The sequence below is a fragment of the Cryptomeria japonica genome, chromosome 2 (assembly GCF_030272615.1).
Source record: "Cryptomeria japonica chromosome 2, Sugi_1.0, whole genome shotgun sequence".
In the NCBI taxonomy this organism is placed as follows: Eukaryota; Viridiplantae; Streptophyta; class Pinopsida; order Cupressales; family Cupressaceae; genus Cryptomeria; species Cryptomeria japonica.
Window position 1 is genome coordinate 530,385,178 of NC_081406.1, and position 24,036 is coordinate 530,409,213.

The 24,036-nt window shown below is 37.1% G+C and overlaps 1 protein-coding gene across 2 annotated transcripts in view; it reads left to right on the forward strand.

Moving 5' to 3' along the window:
- The first annotated feature begins 156 nt into the window (after positions 1-156).
- The window catches only part of LOC131052155 (uncharacterized), a 170,216-nt gene continuing 146,336 nt past the window's right edge, over positions 157-24,036 (forward strand). For both annotated transcript variants that reach the window (XM_057986756.2, XM_057986757.2), the window contains exon 1: positions 157-420. In XM_057986756.2, the coding sequence (XP_057842739.1) occupies positions 361-420 (60 nt within the window). In that variant the 5' untranslated portion in view covers positions 157-360. The remainder of the gene's footprint in view (positions 421-24,036) is intronic.

Genomic DNA, 24,036 nt, shown 5'->3' on the forward strand with positions numbered 1-24,036 from the left:
AAGAAAATAAACAATCTAATATTTTTATAACTTTTAGACATAAAATACAGAAACCATAAACCTCCACCTATATATTATAAAAACTAAAAATATATATATTCCACTAATACTAATCTTCCGCTGGTGCCTTTGAAAGAGTCAATATAGATGGCCTAACATGTATGATATTTTGAGTAGGTAGTTGAAAGACACAACAAAAATTGAATCTTGTGCATACTTATGTATACGTATTCCATAAAATTAAAATCAAACCACTCTTTGTTTATTTATACCCAAAATGATACGCCTGGCACGATAAGTTTATGAAAGAAAACAAAAACATTTAACCAGATTTTACAGAAGGCGCCAGCCGGCAAAGAAATGTTGACGAAGAAGCTTTCACAACTCCGCAGCAAAGTTAGCTTTTCCGCCCATTCTCAGGTGATTAGCATTGCCTGACATTTCTGAATTGAGAATTTTTTTTTTCATGTTTGCCAGAAATTAGGGACTGAATTTATAGAAAAGGAAATTGTAACCATATTCGAGTTTATGAAAACTTGAATTTGATATTATTTGTCATTGTGGCTTGAGAAATAGTCAACTTGAGGTCGGAAAATTTGATTTCTCTGTTAAAAGTTTATATATATGATTAATCCGGCCAAATTTCTGCGATTTCTAGATTATGAGGTTGACCTTTTGAAGTAGATGAATATTATGTGAATTCTATCTCATCAAGCAGGATAGAAACTGCGCAGGTTGAACTAGGAGGATGATAATTATGATGTGAAAGTTATATGCAGGCATTAGGTAAACGTAGAGGGGCTGAAAGGGCAAAGGCTGCTATTTAATGGCTTAAAATGATTCTCCTCTTACATTACCTAGCCGACTTGACTTTCTGAAAGTCAATTCCAACAATTTAATTCTACTTTTCGCTGATGGTTACGTTAACATAAAAGTGATCTTATCCAACGTTATTATGCATTGGTTTTGATAAGTAATTCTTTAGAGGTTGTGGTTATCCTTGATGAGTCTTGAGTCAAGTCAGGCTAAAGTTGAGGAAAATCTGTGCTTTTTGCCATTTTCTGGCCTTTCAAGATTAATGCTTTATTGGGTTGCTCCATTTTAAAAGGTGCTTTAAAGTATATAAACTTATAGTAGTTTTGCACAGATAAGGTCTATGTAAACGACCTAACCTGTGCATTCTATTTTATTTTTCATATTATTTAATTACTTAAGTTGACTACTAAAAAGATTAAGAGTCAGTTAAGACAGTGTTTCTAGTTACAAAAAATTATATCAAGTAAAATGTATTTTGTAAGAACAAAGATAATTGAAATACGGTTTTTACAGCAGTACTTATAAACATGCACAATACAGTTCATAAATCTTGACAGAATGCAGTTCATTAGGTAAATTTTTTTTTTTGATCAGTAATAGGCCGAAGCTGATAAGATGTACATACCCTACCCCCTATGGGATTTGAACTTGTGACCTCTCTTTCAAGAGCACAAGTTCTCCACCACTAGGCCAACTCAGACTGTACAATCATTCTATAAATTTTATTAACTTTTTATTCAAAGAAAAACAGGGCTGAAAGCCAAAATAGAATTACATAAAGCAAAAGAGCCTAAGGGTCAAGATTATCGGGCTTCACATGAGAATTAGACTCAGTATTTTTCTGGCCATTACCTTCATGGTAAAGCCATATGTGCAACTGGTGAACTAAGTTCCTCCTATCCTACACAAGAGATCTCAAGTTATGATGGATGTCCTTTTAGATTCCTCATGCCAGCATTGATAGCATTCAACATGTCTGCTTGGTCATCCATGATTCTTCTTCTACGATCACCTTCCATTCTCATCATAAAGGGTTAATTATCAATAATAGTTTTCCGTTAGGTCTTTGATAGCAGAAGTTAAATCTTAAAGGTTCATGCTCTCAATCCAGGTTTCTTGGACATAATTTTTCCAATAGCCAAGAAATTTTGTAAAGGAAGGCAAATATCGGCCAGCAAGCCAAGTTGCAGGCTACTAAACCCAAAATTTTTGTTGTGAGTATTATCACGAGAAGAACCAATTAGGCAACGGGCTTTAGAAGGAATAAGGTCCTCCAAAATTTCCTTAGGCTTTCCTTTGGATGTAGACTGTTAGGTAGTTTCCATAGCCACCACATTCACCCTTTTCAACTGATTGCGAAAGTTTGTATGGAGAGTAGAATTTGACTTAATCTCCTCATTTCTAGTGATATGAACAGTAAAACTGGAAGGAATATCAGCATTACTTGTGACCTCATTATGCGGAAGGATATTGAAAGGATCAAAATCACCTGTAGATATCTGCTAGACTTCAATGCCTTCATGCAGACTTCTTGAAAGGGAATGTAATGGCACAACACAAGAAGAGCCCCATGAGCAAACAGGTATGGCCCGAGGGAGGCATGTCCATATATGGCTACCCATCACTAGCAGAAGGGCCCAGCAAAAGAACAAAATTGAACTATACAACCAGATAGTTGCCATAGTAACTTTAAGAACACCACTCCACCGCAGTGAGAAGGAGAAAGCAATTCACACAATGGTGAGTGAAGGGCTGTCTGAAAGCATATATAGAGATGCCATCCTCATCCCACCTTATCCAACAAAACAATGGTAGATAACAAACATCCATTAAATAACAATTGCTATTAAGCCTAAAAAAGCCAACTGATCCACTTCGAAGAATATTATCAGATTTTGTGTCATCATTAATAATAACCCCAAAAAGGAGAAAATAGTTGCATTTGGTCCAAAGGCATTCCCAACAAACACAAAGTAGTGATATCATTCCTAGAAACTCGGAGTAGCCAACCAATGAGCAGCTTCATTGCCTTCATGCCTCACAGGCTTTAATTAGACAGCATCAAATTGATCCATTAATCTTTTTGCTTCCTTGAGAAAATTTTGTATCTGAAAATGAGTGATTTTTCCATCATGCAGATGATTGATAATAGTTTAGAATCACTTTCAATGATAAGATTTAGAGCTTCCAACTGAATCCCCAACCTAAGGCCCAAAGTAAGACATTTGGTTTCAACTATATTATTCAAATCAATACCCATAAAGTGAGTACCTAGTGTCACTGCCATACCCTCTTGATATCTGTTGAGAGCACTAGTCCAGACAATCCTAAATTCTTCTTGGAAGTCCATTCAAAGTTCAATTTGACCTACTTAATTGTTAGAGAACATCAATGGTCACCACATTCTTTTTCCAAACTTTGGGAAAAGAGCAGTCAAAAAATTCCTAATTTTAGGCCAACTCGTCAAACTAGAAATCTCATAGGGATTACCTTCTTTTGACTTAGAGATGTTAAGTGAAATCATGATTCTAGAGCATGCCTCTGTGATCTCCTAAATTTTTTCTTATGTCTTCTCCTTGGAATTAAAAATTTGTTTATTCCGTTCCACTTTCAAGAGTATGAAGCTTGGAGCCATTCCCCTTAAATCTTTAAGGAAATTAAGAGCCATTAGGCTTCTCCAAGCTTCCAAACTATCTATAAGGGGGTTTGGAACACCCACTCAAGATTAAACTTGTTTAGAAATCTATTCCAAATACCCTTCACAAAATCACATTGTAGAGTTATGTGAGAGCAGAGTTCCTCATGAGCTGTAGAGAGAACATCAACTAGGACCAAAAAGGCCCCTTCTTTGGAGATTGTCCCAAGTGAGGATTTGCGAATGGCAGATCAGCCAAAGAAAAAAAAAATTTGGCCAAGCCTTTGAATGCCAAATGTTATCCCAAACAAAAGGTGGATTCCTAGGGGGAAGAAGCTTACAGTATCCATTCTTGACAAAGTTGAACCTCCTCCCTTCCTAACTCTAACTGAAAAGACTGTTATCTTTCTTCCAAAAAGGCCTAAATCTTTGAAGAAAATCTACAAGATGTATCCTACAAACTTCAAGAATATCCATCAATTTAGGAATAGATCTCCATTTTCTAGAAATATCTTTCTCCTCCCTTTCCTCCTCCCAATAGTCAGGGCCCCAAGAATTCTTAAGGATATTCATTAGAAGGTGAATATCTTGGAATTCTTTGAGGTTTTATCCAAGATCCACTTATCATACCAAAAGGAAGTACTTTAGCCCTTCTGAACAATGCTAAAGCCAAAATAGCTAACCAAATTCTTGTTCTCTTTCATTGCTTCCCAAATAACCGATCTTTTAGGAAAATCATCCATACAAAAGAAGCAAAAAGGGTTGCACTTGATTGATATTTGTCTTTGAGAATATTGATATAGAAAGCTCTTCTTTGCTAGAAATGAGTCTCTAAGCTAACCTACCTACAAAAGCTTGGTTGAAGATATTATTGTCCTTGAGGCTAAGAGTACCTCTATTCTTACCTTTACAAAGATGACTCTACGAGACGAAGTGATATTTAAATTGATCTCTGGTGCCCGTCCAAAGGAAGTTCTACATGAAAGAGGTACCTTTGGAAATGATTCTTCTTGGGGCAATCTGTGATGTCCCCATCTTTAAACTAGAAAGTTAATCAACAATAAACAATTATGTGATCAAGGGTGGCAGCCTTGATTAGCATCTTCAATTAGGTAGGAGTTAGAAGATAACAATTTGTACATAGTACTAATAGTTAGTTACATATTTATATCAATTATAACATAGAAGCATTGTGGGAAATTTTCTTATTCCATAAGACTTCACGATTTTCCTAAAGAAGCACAATAGGTCAAGGTGTAATGAAGACAAGCAAGTCGATATGTTATCCATCGATCAAGGGAGAAAGGCTTAATGAGCATGCAACACACCAAGTATGATCTATACTGAAGCAGTAATCAGAATACTAAGGATACACAAGCAGTGAGGAAGATCTCTTTTATAAATCCCTCTTCACCATGAAGGCAACATGTATCAGTGACATACCAATCACATAAGGAGATCACTTCATAGCATCTATCTAGTGATCATATACGAAAACCTGTTCTTGGTCCCATAGACTGATCAGTCTCGTGGACGTCAGTAAAAATCATTCATTCATTCATACATGAAGACCAAACAAAAATACAAGTGATTGATAAGACACTATGCCTTGTTTGGATCAATCAAATCAAGACATATTATCAATGCACGAGAAGGATTAATAAGGATGATTATGATTAAGTATAGAGACAACTGAATGACGATTAGTCTCAAGATAACTAATAGCCATTAATCATGGTATGTTGTGCAGATCTGTGATTACACACCATAATTGGACAACAGCAACTAAGGGGAACATGTGAAATTAATGATAGAGACCAAACAAAGGTTGACAAATAATCATTAAGCATCAAGATATGATTAAGAGAATAGTTGCAAGTAAGTTGACAGCGATTAACATTAATTAAGGAAATGGTGCGATTAAGAATGATTAAGTTAACTGCAATTAATTAGAGAAAGGGGTGCAAGTGCATTAAGAATTTATGTTATGAAGAGGTGTGATCTAGTATGAGGAAACATGATTAAGAAAGGACATATCTCTTGAAATGCAACCTTTCCCAACATATAAGATGAAGACCGGACTCCCCCTCCAAATCATCAAATCAGTTTTATTTCTTATTCTCATCCTTATTGGATTACTCTAGTTGAGCATTTGACCAAGTGTCAATAATCAGTTGCATATAGAACAAGATCTAAATCAGAGAGAGAACCACCATTGTTGCAAGCTTATACAATCATATCAGAAACAGTACCATTAGTTATTGTTGCAAGCGTATAATTTCAGATCAGGGACAGCAACATATCACAGTAAGTGATATCATCATATACCTCTGTGTTGGTGTCTGTTTTATCATCTACCAAACATTAGAATAAAGTACCCAAAGATAATTTATCCTCTCTTGAAATATCACCGCGTATGCTAAGATTTCTAGAAGATCATATGTCGATTCCAAGGTTTCTTTAGTCAGGTCTTGACGTGTGGATAAGCTCAATGGGCGTTGTGATTTGCTGGTAATACACAAAGGGACTTACGCTGGAATGAATTGTCAACAACATTGGGATTTAGATAGATTTGTCAATTAAAGCTCTCTCTCCGTCTTTTGGGATTTTTCGGGGTTTTAGACTTCTAAAAAGGTAAAAGAGATAAGGGTTGAGAATTCTACTCTAATCCTATGAATTCCAGAGACGGTATTGATTCGGTGAACTCAATAACCACACTTTGCTTCGCTTCACTTAGGACAACTACACAAAGTGGATGCAATCTTCAAGGAATGTGCTTATGATTGGAAGTTTAAGCATGCACACAGGAAAGCTCAGACTAACTTTGCATAGTGAATGAAAATCATCCATTCACCAAAAGTATGATTGAAGATACACCATAAACCAATACTTATCAGATCTTTCATTCATTTAACATACATGAAATAAAATCTAAACTATTTGGTGGAAGAAATTGAAAACCTTGCTTAATCACTCAAACAATAGGGATTACAAAGCCTTAAGAGAAAGCACACATGTAATATATTATCTGAAAAATGACCTTCATGCAACAATATTTCAAAAACCTCACCCTCTCCAAATGAGAGGAGGCAACCTTATATAGAAGTTTAAAAATTATGAACGACCGAGATCGAACAATGATCAAGGGCTCAGATTAAAATTTCAAAACCCTAATTAGGGTTTCTCCAAACTCTAATAGTTAAAATGAACAAGGAGACAAGTGGCGCAACTTCTATTCTCACAGAGGTGAGTGTCCAGTTTCCGTCTTTGTAGATTCGATGTACTTGGACACAAGAAGTTGCACCTCCTCTATGGTGACACTTGGCAAGTTGCTAATTTGGAAGTCGACCATATCCACATCATCAGTACAAGTGGCAAGAGTGTCTTCCCAGCCAGTTGCTTGTGTCAAGAAATTTTCATCTATGCATATGAAGCTCGAAACTCTGGAGAGATTCTCCCTGAGAATTGGCCCTGAAACTTTGAAGAAGTTTCTTTGAACTTTGTTCCTTAAATTCTCTGCATGCAAATGCTTTTCTCGCACCTCATCCTGTCTTGAATATCCCAGCTACCACAAAGTTGACCTTGTCTTGAATATCTCTGATGGTCTTTTCAATTTCTGAACATTTAGCCTTGGATTTTCTCAAATATTCAACCCTTGTAACCAAGGCAAAGTACTAAGTATGGAAATCATATAGGTCATCGGGCTGGATGCCTTTTCTGTCTATAAGATCTTGCTGAGAAAGTCCTCTGATTGCTTTTAGATATGGAATGATTCCTCTTTGAATATCCTCAACATCTTCCCAAGCTTCAACCATGTCTTGAATTCTGCTCAATAAGGAAGATGTGGAGTCATGCGCTGATATCAGGTTCTCAATAAGTATGTCATCACGTTCTGAGGCATCAACTGTCCATTCCTTAGCTTCTCTGAAAGTTATCTTCATGTCCTCATAATCCTTTAATGATTCTTGTGGAAGAGGTATGGGCGGAGCAATAGGTACCTCCTCCTGATCTATAGGTTTTGTCAAATGTTGAACATATCTCTTCCATTGCTCATTTTCATCTTCCACCTTCTTTCTATTTTCCTTTTCCTTAGCTAGTCTTGTCTTGATAGCGTTGCAAGAATCATCAAAATCTTGGATCTCTTGGGCCTGAGTAGGCTTACCCAAATTCATAGTAGTGATTTCATAATCCTTAGGAGTGATGTTATCCTGAGTTTTCCCTGCCTTAGGTACTGCCACCCGAACTGTCCTGGATCCTGCACTATCTCTCTGGATCAAGGAGAATCTCTTGGCTGGCTTCATCTTGCTGGATTTATCTAACTCAGCCAAAAGTTCAGTTGTATTATCTATATGGTGAACCTCTTCAGGAACTTTGGCTTTAATTCTTTCTCTCAACCAATCAGGAATGGTTGACTGCTCCACGCCACTCTCATCAAAATTATCTTCTACCTCCTTCGTGTTGTTTATTTTGTAACTTAGCTCGAAAAATAATGAGCTAAAATAATACAGGGATGGGCACTTTTCTCCTTTGATAGCGCACCTTACCTTAGCCTTTTTCAAGGCTTAGTTATATGACGGAAAAGGTTCTTTACTAAGCCGACTTTATAATGGAAAATCAAATTTGTTATTGGCGCCAAAAGGTGCCTTATTGGGCTGACCCAATAAGGCACCAACCTCCTATAAATACAGCGCACCTAATGTCATTTGACATACACTTCAACCACAAGGCGAAAATACCTCTGCAATACTATTCTGAATTCTGCCCTCTGCTACTTGCGAATTATAATTGATTATTAGTGCGAATGCTATCAGATGCTTGGTGTGATAAAGATCAGAAGATTGGTGCAAAATATCGTGCAACCTATATCAGATACCTGATGCAAAAATAGCAGATTCAGAGCGAATCCTTTGGTGCATGCTTCAGTCAAGAAGCGAATTAAAAGGAGGACAAACCTGGTGCAGATCTGAGCAAGGCTGATTCAATCAGACTTACATGCATTCCCAGATTGATGACTGGTGCAAATACATGTCAGACTAATGCGAACCTATAAAAGACTCATTGATGTTGAAAGGCATGAATCCAAATGGGCTGCAAGCATGAAACCCTTCATCCTTGACGAATCAAATGCTTCAGATTGCTGGCTGATCTAGGCAAGTTGGTGTACAGACCTAGACATCATCATCAAGCTCCAAAAGCTAAGTGTTGTACAGTTACAATTTGGATACAATACATAATCAGATCGGATGATTGTTCTTGCTGGGTTTTTTCTCCAGATGTGGAGGTTTTCCCAGGGTAATTCGTGTTGAGTCTTCTTGTGCATTTACTTTATTGATTTCTTGGTTTAAGTCCTCAAATCTAATAATCTGATTTAACAAAATCAACACCTTAATTCTGTTTTTTGTTTTACTGTTAATCTGAGATATTAAATTCAACATGGTATCAGAGCTAAGGTTATACTAACCCTCAGATTTCAGTAAGCTCTTACCTTCAGGTTGCTGTTCGTCTTTTATTAAGATAATGACAGGGGTGAAGTTAGAGGGCATCATCGGGTCCTCATCAAGGAGTCATTCTTTAATTCATTAAAGATTGTGGAGATTCGAGTGAAGAACCAAAGAAGGAAGTAACTGATATTTCTCCTTTCAGATTTTCAAATCTCTGGAATGCAAAGTGTATACTGTGGAGTTATTACCTTATTCAGACCTTCAGAGTTGTTGATTTTCAGAATTGGTCTAAACCCTAGATTGGTACATATTTCATGATTCTTAACCCTTGATGTGATCCGATCCAATTTTAATAATGATTGAATCTTTGATGGTATGGTAGATTTATTTTGCTACTAGACATGCAACTACTATTTTGTATTGCTAACAAAATCAGTTGTATTCCCACCAATTTTCAAACCCTAGCTGACTGTGCTAAGACACATCAAGAGGAGATTGCGAATTATGGCTTTTGAAGATAGACTGCAAAGATAGTTTCTTTTGGGGAAGCTTTCGGTTCCAGTGTCAGTGTTATCTAAACATCAACAGGTGTATTTTTCTTAATTCTTTATTAACTTTGCGATGAGAGACTTTATGATAATTGAAGGTTAAGTATTCCTGTTGAATAACTTTGTCAATTTGTTTATATGGGGTTTCTTTGTCAAGTTGTAATAATAAGGGTTTCATTATCAATATTTGCTTCTTATGGGTTTGTGCTTACTTAGTTTTGTAAAACCCCTGTTGGGTTGTGTGAAAGGAAAATGATATTCTCTTTGAATTAACCCGTGTTGGGCCAATCATGTTCTGGGGTTCCCTGTGACAGGTGTTTATCCTTGTAGGTCTGCAAACAAGTTTGTGCCTGTGTTATCCCGAGTTACCATCCTTATATCATCCCTATTGCATTCGAGCTCATGTCATTAAAGGCTGTGACAAATGCAGTTTTATTATGTGTCAGTTATTTGTTAAAATAACTGCATGACAGTTTGCTTTCAGTTAATTGGTTATGATGATGCTCTTTCCTACATAGTAGAAGTTAGAATGTATTGTTGTAAATAGCATATGTAGGAAGAGTGAAAGATGAACAAGTCAGTGGTCTCCTTCTGTGATTAGCATTGAGATCTCTTCAGGCTGAGGGAAGCATTTTACTCGTTAATTTCTTCTACTTCCACCAAAGTTGAATATAATTAGGATCTTGTTCAGCAAAGTATGAAGATTCTGTTCTACTTGATATTTATCAATCATATGTATGTAGTCATACTATATCTTGTGATTGGGTTTCTAAGAAATCTCAATTTCAGTTGTTCAGTTTGAAAGATGATTTGGCTTATGTATTTTGCTTGCTTGAATCTCACGCCTGTTTTTTTTATAAGTATATAAGGATCCTTTCAGGCATGGTTATTCGGATGGGAACTAGTTTGTATCTCAGCCTCTCGGGGTTAAAGATGAAGGTTTTCTGAAAATTCACCTTGCAGAAGGTGAAAGTAAGAGAAAAGCAAGTAGCATCTTCAGTTTTATATGATTTCTGGTTCCTTTATTGATTCTTATTTGATTAAGGATTAAGAGGGAGTCCTATCTTCAATAAAGACTTGGTATTAAAAGATTTGACAATCATTTGTTAAGTCTAGGGTTTTGTAAAGTTCTAACTTCCTTTTTTTTAAAGTATTTTGGTTTTTGATGTGATGATTTAACTCTATTCTCATCATTGGAATATAAGGAATAATTAGCGCAAGGATCTAAATTTATTGTCTTCTAGGATTAGAAATATGTCAAGGATCTAACCAAATTATTCCAAGTCAAGTATACTTTTTTTTTTGGAATAATGGATTGTAAACCTTTATGAAAACTAACATAAAGATTGAGGATGCCTGTAGCAAAGTCTGATTTTGCAGATCCATCTGAAGACAAGCAGCTGATTGGTGGATGCCTTAGCTAATTCATGATCAAGATTGAAGCATGTTGTTGCTGCCAAGCATATCTTGTTGCATTTTGAAAATCTCAAATGATTGTGAGCAGAAGACTGTAATCACCTCAGAAGGCTAACTCAGATTCTGAAGTGTCTCAGATAAGGAAAGTCACTTCAATCTCTTGTTGTAACTTGGATACCCTTCAATCTCTTGTTGTAACTTGGATACCCTATGATCTCTTAGGACTACAACAAACAGTCCTCAGTCACACTGAGTACTGCTGAAGCTGAATTCATTGGATCATGAACTGTATCAAGGAAATTGTGTGGTTTTTCAAATTCTTGTTGAATGGTTTCTTATAATTATTTATTATCAGAGTCGTATAGAGATACCTGAAAATTCAATGTCTTATGGCAGGATAATCTTGTGTTGCAAATGTTCTCACCAAGTCTTTTGAAGCTGTGGAGAACACCGCCTTGATTGAGAAGGAGTCTCAACCTCAGTGATGCATTGTGTTTCATCAACCACCCTCTACAGGTAATGTAAGGTGGTAGTGTAATCTTCTCAGGGAGAAGAGTAATTGTTACCATCCTCTACGGGCAATGTAAGATGGTAGAAAAGATCCTCTTCACCCTCTGCGGGCAATGTAAGGTGGATCCACTCTATGCTTGTGTGTTAGAAGGAATCTCATCCTATGCTTGTGTGTGGATGAAAGAGGTGCTAGATCCACTCTATGCTTGTGTGCTACATGGAATTTCATCCTATGTTTGTGTGCTGGATGGAAAGTGCACTAGGTAGAAGATTATGTTTATTCATTCTTTGCTTGTGTGCAAAATGGAGGACTATGGTTTATGTAACTTCATTCTATGCTTGTAAGCAAGATGAAAGATTATGATTTTCTGATGTTACATTCTTCTCTGGGAGAAGATTGAGGTAAAGGTAATGCATTCTTCTGTGGGAGAAGATTAAGGAGAATACTTGTGTGCAAATAAAGTTGGTGCTGCAATCTTCTCTGAGAGAAGATTGAAATGGAAGTTCTTCATCATTCTTAGCAGGCAATGAATGGTGTATATGCGTGATAGATATCATGGAAAGAGTCCATGATGTGCATATATATACTTGTGTTTGTATTCATGTCTTGCCGGTGTACATGATAAGGTTCTGGATTCATCCTCTACAGGCAAGGCAAGATGAATATTATAAAAGGATCCATGATGAGTTACCATTATGTGATTTGCTTACTTATTACTTATGGTTACTGGCTACTTGTTGTGATCCTCTCTAAGGAGTGCTGGCTGAGTTCAGATTACAGATTGCACAATGAATGCATCACTTAGGGATGGACCCTAATCATAACAATTATAAATTTCCATGACATGAAAATCTGGTTATGTAATTATTTTTCTCCCTAGTTAAGAGGGAGTGTTGTTTATTTTGTAACTTAGCTCGAAAAATAATGAGCTAAAATAATATAGGGCTGGGCACTTTTCTCCTTTGATAGCGCACCTTACCTTAGCCTTTTTCAAGGCTTAGTTATATGACGGAAAAGGTTCTTTACTAAGCCGACTTTATAATGGAAAATCAAATTTGTTATTGGCACCAAAAGGTGCCTTATTGGGCCGACCCAATAAGGCACCGACCTCCTATAAATACAGCGCACCTAATGTCATTTGACATACACTTCAACCACAAGGCGGAAATACCTCTGCAATACTAGTCTGAATTCTGCCCTCTGCTACTTGCGAATTATAATTGATTATTAGTGCGAATGCTATCAGATGCTTGGTGTGATAAAGATCAGAAGATTGGTGCAAAATATCATGCAACCTATATCAGATACGTGATGCGAAAATAGCAGATTCAGAGCGAATCCTTTAGTGCATGCTTCAGTCAAGAAAGCGAATTAAAGGGAGGACAGACCTGGTGTAGATCTGAGCAAGGCTGATTCAATCAGACTTACATGTCAGACTAATGCGAACCTATAAAAGACTCATTGATATTGAAAGGCATGAATCCAAATGGGCTGCAAGCACGAAACCCTTCATCCTTGACGAATCAAATGCTTCAGATTGCTGGCTGATCTAGGCAAGTTGGTGTACAAAGCTAGACATCATCATCAAGCTCTAAAAGTTGTGTTGTACAGTTACAATTTGGATACAATACATAATCAGATCGGATGATCGTTCTTGCTGGGTTTAAGTCATCAAATCTAATAATCTGATTTAACATAATCAACACCTTAATTCTGTTTTCTGTTTTACTGTTAATCTGAGATATTAAAATTCAACACTTCGGTCCAGTGACTATGCCATCCAAGAATTCTCTTGGCTGCTCCAAGTTCTCAACTTCGATAACTTCAATCACTTTGTGTTCTTGCCCTGGATCTTGAAATGGGAACTGAACTAGTTCCTCCGTGATCTCCGTAATGATAGGAGAAGGAAGTGTCATTTCTTGTTCTTCTGTCTCAACATCTTGCTCTTGCTCATCAATTATCACTCTCAGCGGCGTGGTAGAGGAAGCACTTATGGTCGAGTGACCTTCTCTTGTATGCTATGGTCCACCTACATCTACCTCTCCAGTGACCTTCCTTCCTTTTTCCCTCAATGAATTTGCAGTGGGATCTTTTCTTTTCCTCGATCCCACACTTTCGAGGTTCCTGTGGCCGCTTGACGTTACACCATGATTCGAGGACATAGATTCATTTGTTCCCATAAGATCATATGTGAAAGTAACATTCTTTGCCTTAAGTTCCTTTGTCTTTTGAGCTGCCCACCATTTGGAATATTCAATTATTGGCCTCATAAGGTCTAGAAGGTTAGACCTCTCAACTTCTGACCAATCAATGGGGCCAAGGGGCCCATTTTTCCAGACGACATAGTGCGGTTGATCATACTCACTGTCCTCTTCAAGCTGGTCTGCTACCTGGAATACTTCAGAAACTCTGATCAAATTTAGTGGAATTCTAGACCACAACCTCCTCCTTATGTCGAAGGTGTCAACAACATTGGCCCAATAATCTTCTAAGTCTGGCCTATGCTCGAATTTTGCTTCATTTATTTTCCCCATTTTATGAAAAGGGTCAAAATGATTCGTAGCCTAGTATTGGAAAAATGGATACCACTGGATCTCCTTATCATCAAATGTAGCAGCTTGGGATGAAGGACATGTTTCTAACCCATTCCCAATAGTAAGCGAAGACGCTCCTGTCTTCTGTTTCTTTCTCTTGACACTCATAAATTTTTCTAACTGCCGTACTACCTCGAGTAGTACCATCCTGTTCGTGGGAAACATAGGCAATTTGTATGGCTGTCTTGAGAATCCCTGAATCCTTAGATAAGTGAACCTGGGGTACTGGATAAACCAATATCCAAATCTACTAATGAAGTCCATCGACTCTTGAGAGAGTCACTGATGGGTACCCCCTTGTAGGGTTCTAGTGTATGCATCACGAATGCATTATTAATTCTCTTTAAGTGGAACTTTTCTTCTAAATGCAGTTGGGGATAGCAGTCATAAACAGGAAACTGGTTTTGTTTGTTCCCGACAGCGCCTCTACATAGAATACCTCCGTACCTATATGTTCAGGCCAAAGAATAGAACAAGTAGGAACTCATGTAGAAAGTCCTATTCTTTTCCAAATTTCTCAATTGATCATCAAGGTTATCACTAATAATCCTTGCCCAGTTGATCACATTCACTCCAACAATGACCTCATGGATAAAGTAGTACATCCATGGTTCAAAAGGAGCACCCTGTTGGCTTCCCATAACTCTGTTCAATAGGACGATGAGGTCTCCATAATCTTCCTTGAAGTATGCCCGTACAAGGAGTTTGGGTATTTTAGAACTTCCTTTCCTTGGCTTTTCCAACCATTGATGGTTGATGTTAGCTTCATATTCCTCTATGTGATCCTTGTACAATTGTGTCGGCTCATCCCTGGTTATGTAAACAGTTTTGTGGTATTCGAGGATACAGAATGCTTCTCTGATCGCCTCTTCTCCGATGTTTGCTAGGATTCTGCTATCAGGGGCTACTATTTCTCTGTTTGCTGGGTTGTAATGTTTGGAGCATTCTGCCACTAACTCAGCACACTGCATCGCTAGAAGGAAACCAACAACTTGTATGATTCCATTGTTCATCATCCTTCGCGCAATTGCGGTAGGTAGTTGAGCATCCGTGCCATACATTCTCTTCTTAAATTCTCGGAGATTGATGTGACCCAAGTTTGTGTCACCAACCTGCTTCCATTTAGAATTCATCTTCGATTCTGGAGGGGAATCTTTGTCCACTAATAACTTCATCTTGCATGATGTCTCTGCTTCGAAGGTCATCCAAATCTGCACAAGAACACAAATAATAAACTTAAGTTATAGTCTGCATTTTAGGTGCAATTTCAGAGTTTGGAGGCTAAGTAATTTATGGTTTACTCTCTTATCAACACTTAGCCTTGAAAATTGGATTTTCAAATACTTTGATATTCTCAAAATTTTAAGAAATTCCCTTTAAAAATCATCAGACTTAAGGAGTTGAAAGTCTGATTTTATCTTCAAAATCAGAATTTGGAAAAATTAAGTTCGTTCAACTCCTTGAAATTTATTCTAACTTGTTTAAAGGCAGAAAATGAGAAAGAAAGAAAGGGAAATCTGTTAAATTTATTCTTTCTCTTTAAACTTTGAGGAAAAACCTGGGTTCAAAACCCAATACCCTGCCTTCAAAACTAATTTTCACCTTCGAATAAAGAAGAAGAACGAGAAAAGAAGCTGCTTGGAAGATGAGAATCAGATGTTAATCTCAGAAAATTAATAAATTTGTCTTCCAAACAATCAAAGTCCCTCCAAAATCTGTGTGCAACTTGTGAAAAATGGCTGAAAATCTGAGACTTATGCTTGAAATCCTTCTTGAGATTACTTTAACCTGCAGAAATACTCTCAACATGCACAAAACTTCTCTCAAAATGCCTCTCAACTTGTTCTTAAAGTTCGAACTTCATATGATGAAATGAGAGAATGAAAGGCATTTGTATTGGAGTTCGAATTCTTCATTTAGAAACATAGAGGATCTTCAAAATTTGTTTCTAATTTATCCTTCATACATCGAACTTGGACATTCAGTCTATCGAGCTTGCAAAGAAAGTTTCCATTTTGATCCCTAGTTGCTTTGTCATCACTATCAAGTTCGAAATCCTCATCTTATCTTTCCAATGCAATTTTCTAATTCAGTTTTCAGTTCATAAATGAACCAAATTTGCAATATTCTCTTTTTAAAAACTTTCCAAATATGTCATAGCCCGAACTTGGGAATCCAATCTTGATGACATCTCCTCGGAATATTCCTTCATTTCAGACTTAGCGAGTTTTCACGTGAGGCGGACTTTATTGCATTGATTCTCCTTGCTAGGGCGGACTTCCTAATGTTTGTGCACCTTTCATATTAATCAAGGGCGGACTTCATTGATTTCATGGCTCATTGCTTGAGGGTGGACTTTGACATCACCTTATCCATAGGGCGGACTTCATAAACTTCACGACACACAACCTTCTCCTTCAAGGGGGACTTGAACATCTTCAGGAACTATGGAGGGCGGACTTGGTAAACTCCATGCTCTTCAAACATTTGTTGATTCCCTCATCCTTGGGCGGAGTTCTTTACTTCCTTGCACCATGTCTTATGAAAGGGCGAGGTTGCTTGACATTGTGCACCAAGAAGGTAGACTTTACAAACTTTAGGAACCAAGACAAGGGCGGACTTTGACATCACCTTGCACTTGTAACATTTGGTAGGGCGGACTTCGTCAATATCATGACCCACCTCACCTTTCCCAAGGCGGACTTTACAAACTTTAGGAACCATTTACCACCTCCAATGCGGACTTGACTGATTGCCTAACTTTATACCCTCTCTCTAGGGCGGACTTTATCATGTTTTAGGAACCTTTCTCATGCTACCTCCACACCTCTGGGCGGATTTGAGAAACTTCATGGCTCAACTCCAAGGCGGACTTCATTGATTTCGTGACCCATTTTCATGACTTCCAAGGCGGACTTTGACAACTTGAGGAACCAAGACAAGGGCAGACTTCATGAATTTCAGAACCACATGATCAAAACTTGAAATTTCCATAACTTGTGCAATTTTTACCGGATTTGTTTGAAATTTGAAAACCACTCATCATTCATCCATTGAATTCCTTTGGATCCCTAAAATTTAGGAAATTGGCTTTTTGGGTCAAAACTTGGATTTTAGGAGGAATTTGTCGATCATTTTAGTGCATTTCAGTGCAACCAGTGCAAACCCTAGATCCACTTTCTAAAAATAGAAAAAGCAAGGTTCCCTAAAAAATAGAAAAAACTTTCTAAAAATAGCCATTTCAGGGATCGTGCTCAAAATGCCAAAAACAAAACTTCCTAAAAAATAGGAAAAAGCAAAATAACAAAACTTTCCAAAAATAGAAAGTTGTCCATGTTAGCTCAAATCAATTGCGATCTTCATCCTTTGGGCTTTCTAGACACAATGACGACGTCTAGACTCTGTTCTAACCATGGCTTGCACACACTGACTCATAATGTTCAAAACTTAGGTCGCTCAAAACTGACAAACTTGACAATATTGATGCAGGAAGGTCACAAGGCTCTAACAAAACCCTAGAAAGCAAGAAAAAGGGAGTGTCCCCATTTGCAATGGGGTGATGTGTGAAAAAGGTCACAATACTCTGCATATTCATAAAGACATATAAGGAATAGCAGACCATCATATCATCCTAAGCAATATTTGGAAAGTAATTGCATAAGTTAAGGATCAAGATCAGACACAACATGAGTATCAATAAGAACATTGCAAGCTCATATTGGCGTACCAGGAAAGAACATTACATCCCTATCAGCCATAGTAAATTCAATGAGACAATAAAGATCATCGAATATATTAGGAAGAGCAGAGTTAATCCACTGATTGCATTGCACCTAGTGCATATACATATACATACACACATGCTCGCATATCTTGATATATATATATATATATATATAGCATTGATATTGATTTCATATCATCATAGTATAGGTAGAAATCATTGTACAACAAATCATTCTTGCATTTTATTATTCCTCATTTATAAGTTTTAATAGTGAAATTGAGGAAAGAAGTCTCTTGCAACTCATGAGTTAAATTTTCCTATTTCATAAGTTATAACTGAAGGGGACATTACACAATCATAAGGAAGAATTCATATATAGGAATAACTTGGAATATCATTTTTAGGAGCACAACCCTAATTGTAGAGGAAAGCCATCGCTCATTCCAACCATCTAGAATTTGATTCATTATTTCAAAGATAGGAAACCAAATTTGCTCCTTGTTTCTCCCTAAAAACATAGGGAAACTTAGGTAGGTATTTGAAAAGCATCCTCTCCTAAAGATGAACATATATACAGAAAATCATTCTCCAAATTGTTGATATTAAAGTGGGAAATATTAGATTTATCTCTATTAACCTTTTGACCTAAAGCATGTTCATAACTACTAGACAAAACCGCAACAACTCTACATTCCCTAATAGAAGTAGCAAAGAGCATAGTGTCATCCACAAATTGTTGATGAGTAAACTCTTTACCTATGGAACAAGCCACAAGAATTGTTTAAGAACTGCTATCTTTAGAGATCCAATATATTTAATTAATGATTCTGAAATGTCCCCCTCAATTTTTTTCCAATTTTTACACACAATACATTCACCCATTAGCGTTAGCATGATAAAATGTAGAGAGCAATACAAATTGGTGGTTGGACCAGCCACTTCCACTTTTCAGCGGGATAGAGAAAATTGGAATTTAACAACTACTTGGCAGTGTAACCAGCCAATTACAAATCCAAAATGACTGAAGTAAACAAACAATCACTCAACCACTTATTCAGCAGGAGGACTGGAAATAACAATAACTATCCACTCAACCGCTTATTCAACGGGAGGACAGGAGTACAATGAAATAAGATAGGCGGCCAAGCCAACTTCTTCCCCTTATTCAGCGGGTATTGTGAAACATTTCAGAAACAAGATAGCTGTTAGTACTACTAATCAACTTTACAATACATAACATGGATTTTCAGATCAAGAGATATCGCTGTCCAAAGCTGCAAATGATGTTCAATTCACTTCACAAGCTACAAGAGGCTAACTACCCAAAAACAACCCCACACTTCAAAAATTCTAAATCTGATATACTTTTCCAGCAAACTGAAAAACACAGACCAGCAACATCAAATCACACTAAAATGCTCACAATTCCACTAAAACTCAATGGAAAGATTCGGAACTGAATGCAAATGAATTCTAGGAAGGAGGCATCCTAGCCAAGGCCCACAAATAGTTGCAAACCTTCTCAAAATATTAATGCACACATTCCAAGACAACCCCAGACATGGTACGACCTGGGAAGAAGGCGATTTACTATATTAAATTCACAACTCCAAATTAAACTCTGAAAATTGGTAGAAAGGATCGCCCAGGCCTTAGGAAAATATAGAGAGAATACCCAGAAGCCACAAAAATTCACCCTTGGACTTATGATGAAAAAACCACTTCAGCTCCATAACCGACCTGCAACTTGAAAACTCATAGACACTCCAAAAACACATCAAAAAACATCAAATGTTATTACATCAATGAAATCCATCTATTCTTCAATGTAAAGAACAGTCTCACAATCTCAACTAGTTGGTATCTTTCAAGCAAGAAGCCAAGAACTAGCTAGGAGGTATGCATTCCTCGAAGCAATAAATCGGAATTTCGATAGCACTTCGTTGCAAATAAACATGGATACCAAAAACAAGAGCCCAACACTCTTATTATAACTTTTTGAAGCTCCAAATTCAATTCAACTCCTTCCAAATTGCCATGAAATGAAATGAAATTACCTCCAATTTGGACGCCCAAGCAAAAATAATATTTGACTCTAATTAAAGTCATGTAATTTCTTCAAAGGGAGACGCCAATTTAGCTTAGTAAAAAAAAATTACTTTATTCACCAAATCGATCCCCTTAAGGTAGCAAATATACTTTATAAAATATTCATAAAGTGTGTTTTTGGCGTCCAAGGTAATAAAGTGAATTATTTCATATAATTAGCATATTTCTTCTAAGGCGTTCATCATGCCTTATAAATAATTCACTTGTAAAATATTTTCCCTCAACCATGAATTCGCCCAACATAAGCTCTGACTTGATAAAATAGCTCCAAAAATGCTGGAAGACAAACTGCTCAAACCGACTTGTCGGAAATAGCCATTTGAACTGACCTATTGAACCCCTGCTAAAAATAACACTTACTAAAAATAGCATACCGCTAAAAATAGTAAGTGTTCCACAATGATTTTAACCACATTCTGAGCAGCTGTTGCAACTTACTAAAAATAGTAAGTTCGGAAAAGTCTTCAGATTCATTTGCATGCTACACCGTCGTGAAGCTCTCTAAAAACCTAGAAAACCCAGAGAAATAAGCTGTCCTTGCTTCCACTTACTAAAAATAGTAAGTTTGCCAAACTTTGCTGCTTGCTATGCATGTACCATTATTGCGAAGCTTTTTGAAAACCCAAAAAGAATCTAGAACCAAAACTGACAAACTCCAACATGCAAGCCACCAAAAATCCCGAAACATCCCCCTAGAGGTAGGAAACCCTAATTTCTGCTCCCGACTAGCCTACGGGTCTCCAGGATAGGCTAATGATCAACTGGACTAGTTACTGCTGAGAAGGGGACATTACGGATTCCACCATAATAATAAAAATATAGGGAGATTCCAATCACCTTGCCTTAAGCCTTGAGAATCGAAGAAGAATTTTGTTGAGTCATTGACCATAACCATGAATCTAGCCAAAGAGTAGCAATTTTTAACCCAAGTTCTCCAATTGCTAAACTTGAACTTCACTAACACTCTAATCCATAACGTTCTAGTTAATTTCCATGGGATTTAGAGATATTCAATTTGAGAAGCATTCTTTTCCTCTTGTGGGCTTGCAAGCAACAAATCAACTCATGCATTGTGACAATATCATCATTGATTTGTTTCCCTTGAACAATACTCCCTTGATTCTTTAAAATAATAGCAAAATAGAGAAATTTTTAATTTGTTGGCTATAACTTTGTAGATGATTTTGTAGATAGTATTGCATGGGGCAGTTGGTCTAAAGTCATCAATCTTGATTGCATCCTTCTTCTTGTGAATGAGGTTCAAAAGAGTGGAATTGAGGGATTTCAAAATGGATCTAGAATCCTTAGATTCAACGACAAATTTTGTGAGCTCATTTCCCTAAAGATCCCAAAATCTTTGGAAAAAAACATTTGGATAATCTAGTCCAAGGGCCTTATCCGTAGCCATTCCAAAGAGAGCAACCTAAATTTTTTTTGAGATAGCTTGGATGAGCATCTCATTCTCTGTTTGACTAGTCAAGGAGGGAATTCGATCAATGAAGAGATCCTACTTGTCTATATTCTATACTGTTGATTTTTTTTTAGACACAATCTAATAGAATAAAATACCCAAAAGTATCTTATCCTCTCTTGATCAAAGCCTCTCAAATGCTGAAGATTCACACAAGGATCACTTGAGATGACTCCAAGGTTCCTCAATGTTGGGTCACGACGTGTGGATAAGCACAATTAGTCATTGTGATTGCTGTCTCTTTAAGGGGTCTTACATTATGCATGAATGCTTGAATTGCTGGAACTTAGATTCTATCTACTTGCTTGGAGAATAAAAAAAAGAAGTAAAAGGCATAGGGTTTAGGGAGTTTAAACTAATCCTAAGAATGCAAGAGACAATGAATGATTGAGTGAAATTCAACTAAGCTCTGCTTCGCCATCAAAGAACAACTCCACAAAGCTAGTGCGATCTTCTAAGGAGGGCAAAATTATGTTCAAATCACTACCAACAGTATAAACACCATCAAGATGATGCATATCCATGAGGCAAGTAGCAATTGAAGTTAAGCTCATATAATTCCAGTTGACCATGCAAGGCACCCTTACAATCAACAAGAGGCTAGTGGTGTGGACAAACGAATTTCATCATTAATCATTCACAACTCCTTTCATCCATCTAATTATCATTAGTTAACATGAAGATCCAACAAGAAACCATGCACTTTGTAAAGAAACAACACATTCCACCATAACTTCAATGAAAAGGAAGTTTATTTACAACTTTGGCAACAATTTTTGCCTTCTCCTCTTGCTCTACTCTAGCTACTATCTATTCGCTGCTACTCTATTCACTATTGACCCTTAACCATCTATTAACCTTTACAAATGAAGAGCTTGAGCTTTATATAGAGAGCTCATTACAATGAGTGACCAGGATTGGTCCATAATCAACAACCAAGATTACAAGATAGAAAACCCTACTTAGGGTTTGTTAAGACATCTCCCTCTGGCCAATGAGAAGATTACATTTGGGTTCAATGCAAAATGTGAACCAATAGAAAGTGGGGGTAGGTACATTGGATTTTGTGCCCTCATGGATGAGTCAGGTTAATTGAATCAAGACATGCTAATGTAGGACCTCCCTTTGATTGGTGGAGTAGTGACTAGGATGCCACCTCAATCTGCACTTGCAGACCTCATATCTCATCACAAGCAATATCCCTTGATACTCAACATTAGTCACTTGCTCAATGTGGTGATGATGGAGGCGTGTTTCCAAATCGTATCATGCTGTTTGAGCTAATCTTCTAACTTTGATTAACTCTTTTAAAACTATCTTCTTGAATATCTCAATGCTGAAAGCCATGAAGGTGCAAGGTGTAGATGTTCTTAGTTTTTAATCTTGATATTGTCTTGGAACGAACCCTTGATGTCATAACTGCTTCTTCACTCCTTTGAAATTCTTTCTTTGCAATTTCCTTCATGCCGTTGATTCTTTCATCCACATCCCTGGGTGTATGGATCATGTTCTTGTATAAGTGAATATTTCTTGTGTAGTCACCTTCCTTGATGCCCTTGTATTTGCCGATGTATTTTTCCTCTTGAAGACCTCTTCCTTATATCTTAACCTTGATGTTGAAATTTCCTCCTTGGGATACTTGTTCCGATCTTCCTCCAACCTGGTCCCTTTGATTTCTTTCTTTAGCTCCTGCAAAACAAACAAATGGGTATCAAACACACATGATATATAACCTTTACATACTCTCAATTTGACATAATCTCCTATTTTATGTGTTGCAGGTTTGATAGGCGCATCTATAGGGGAGATCGCTCCTAAGAAGGATCAAAGGAAGTGACATTAATTTCAGCCTACTTGGTTATCAATTCACCCTCTTGTGTCTTGAAATGCTCTAAATCATCATTAAAATTGCCTAGGGGGGTTTTCGCTCTCATGAAGGAGCAAAGGAAGGTGATTTCGCTCCACTTGAGGAGCAATGGAAGCATATTTCGCTCCTAAATGGGAGCAATGGAAATTATTTCATACTTAGCCAAAATTTCATCCACTTTCTCCAATCCACCAACTCAAACCTTAAGTTCTGGTCATCATGTGCAAAAGTCATTAAATCTCATTCACCAAATGCCTTGAGGATGACTTCGCTCCTAGGATGGGGCAATAGAAGTCAAATTCGCTCCTAAGGAGGAGCAATGGAAGCAAATTTCGCTCCAATCAGGGAGCAATGGAAGCAACCTTCGAATTCACCACTTAGCTAGGTTTCATCAATTCTCCTCTTTTCATCAACTTAAATCTTGTAGTTTTGCTCTCCTAGTGTGTAGATTTTTCAAATCATCAATAAGGGAGGCTTTGGAAGCAAATTCGCTCTCATGAGAGAGCAAAGGAAGACGTATTCGCTCCTAGAAGAGAGCAATGGAAGACGTATTTGTTCCCAAGGAGGAGCAAAGGTGTAATGTCCCCAATTTTAATCAAGTGACTTAATTAAGTTAATTAATTAAGTGGTCCTAAATTTTAAATGATATCATAAGGACTTATTTAATTAATTAATATAATTATTAAATAAAGGGGCCCAAATTAATAAAATAATAAACTATTGTCGGCCTGCTTGTAACCCTTCGGGAAACTTCCCGGAGCTCTTTATAAGGCCGAGTTTGGCATAGTTATATGGCATGGTGAATTTGATGTTTTCTTTGTATTTGCGAATTCCAGTTGGAGTTTGGCATTGTTGCAGTTTCGGAGGTGCAAGACCCTCCCTATTCTGTAATCACAGTTTT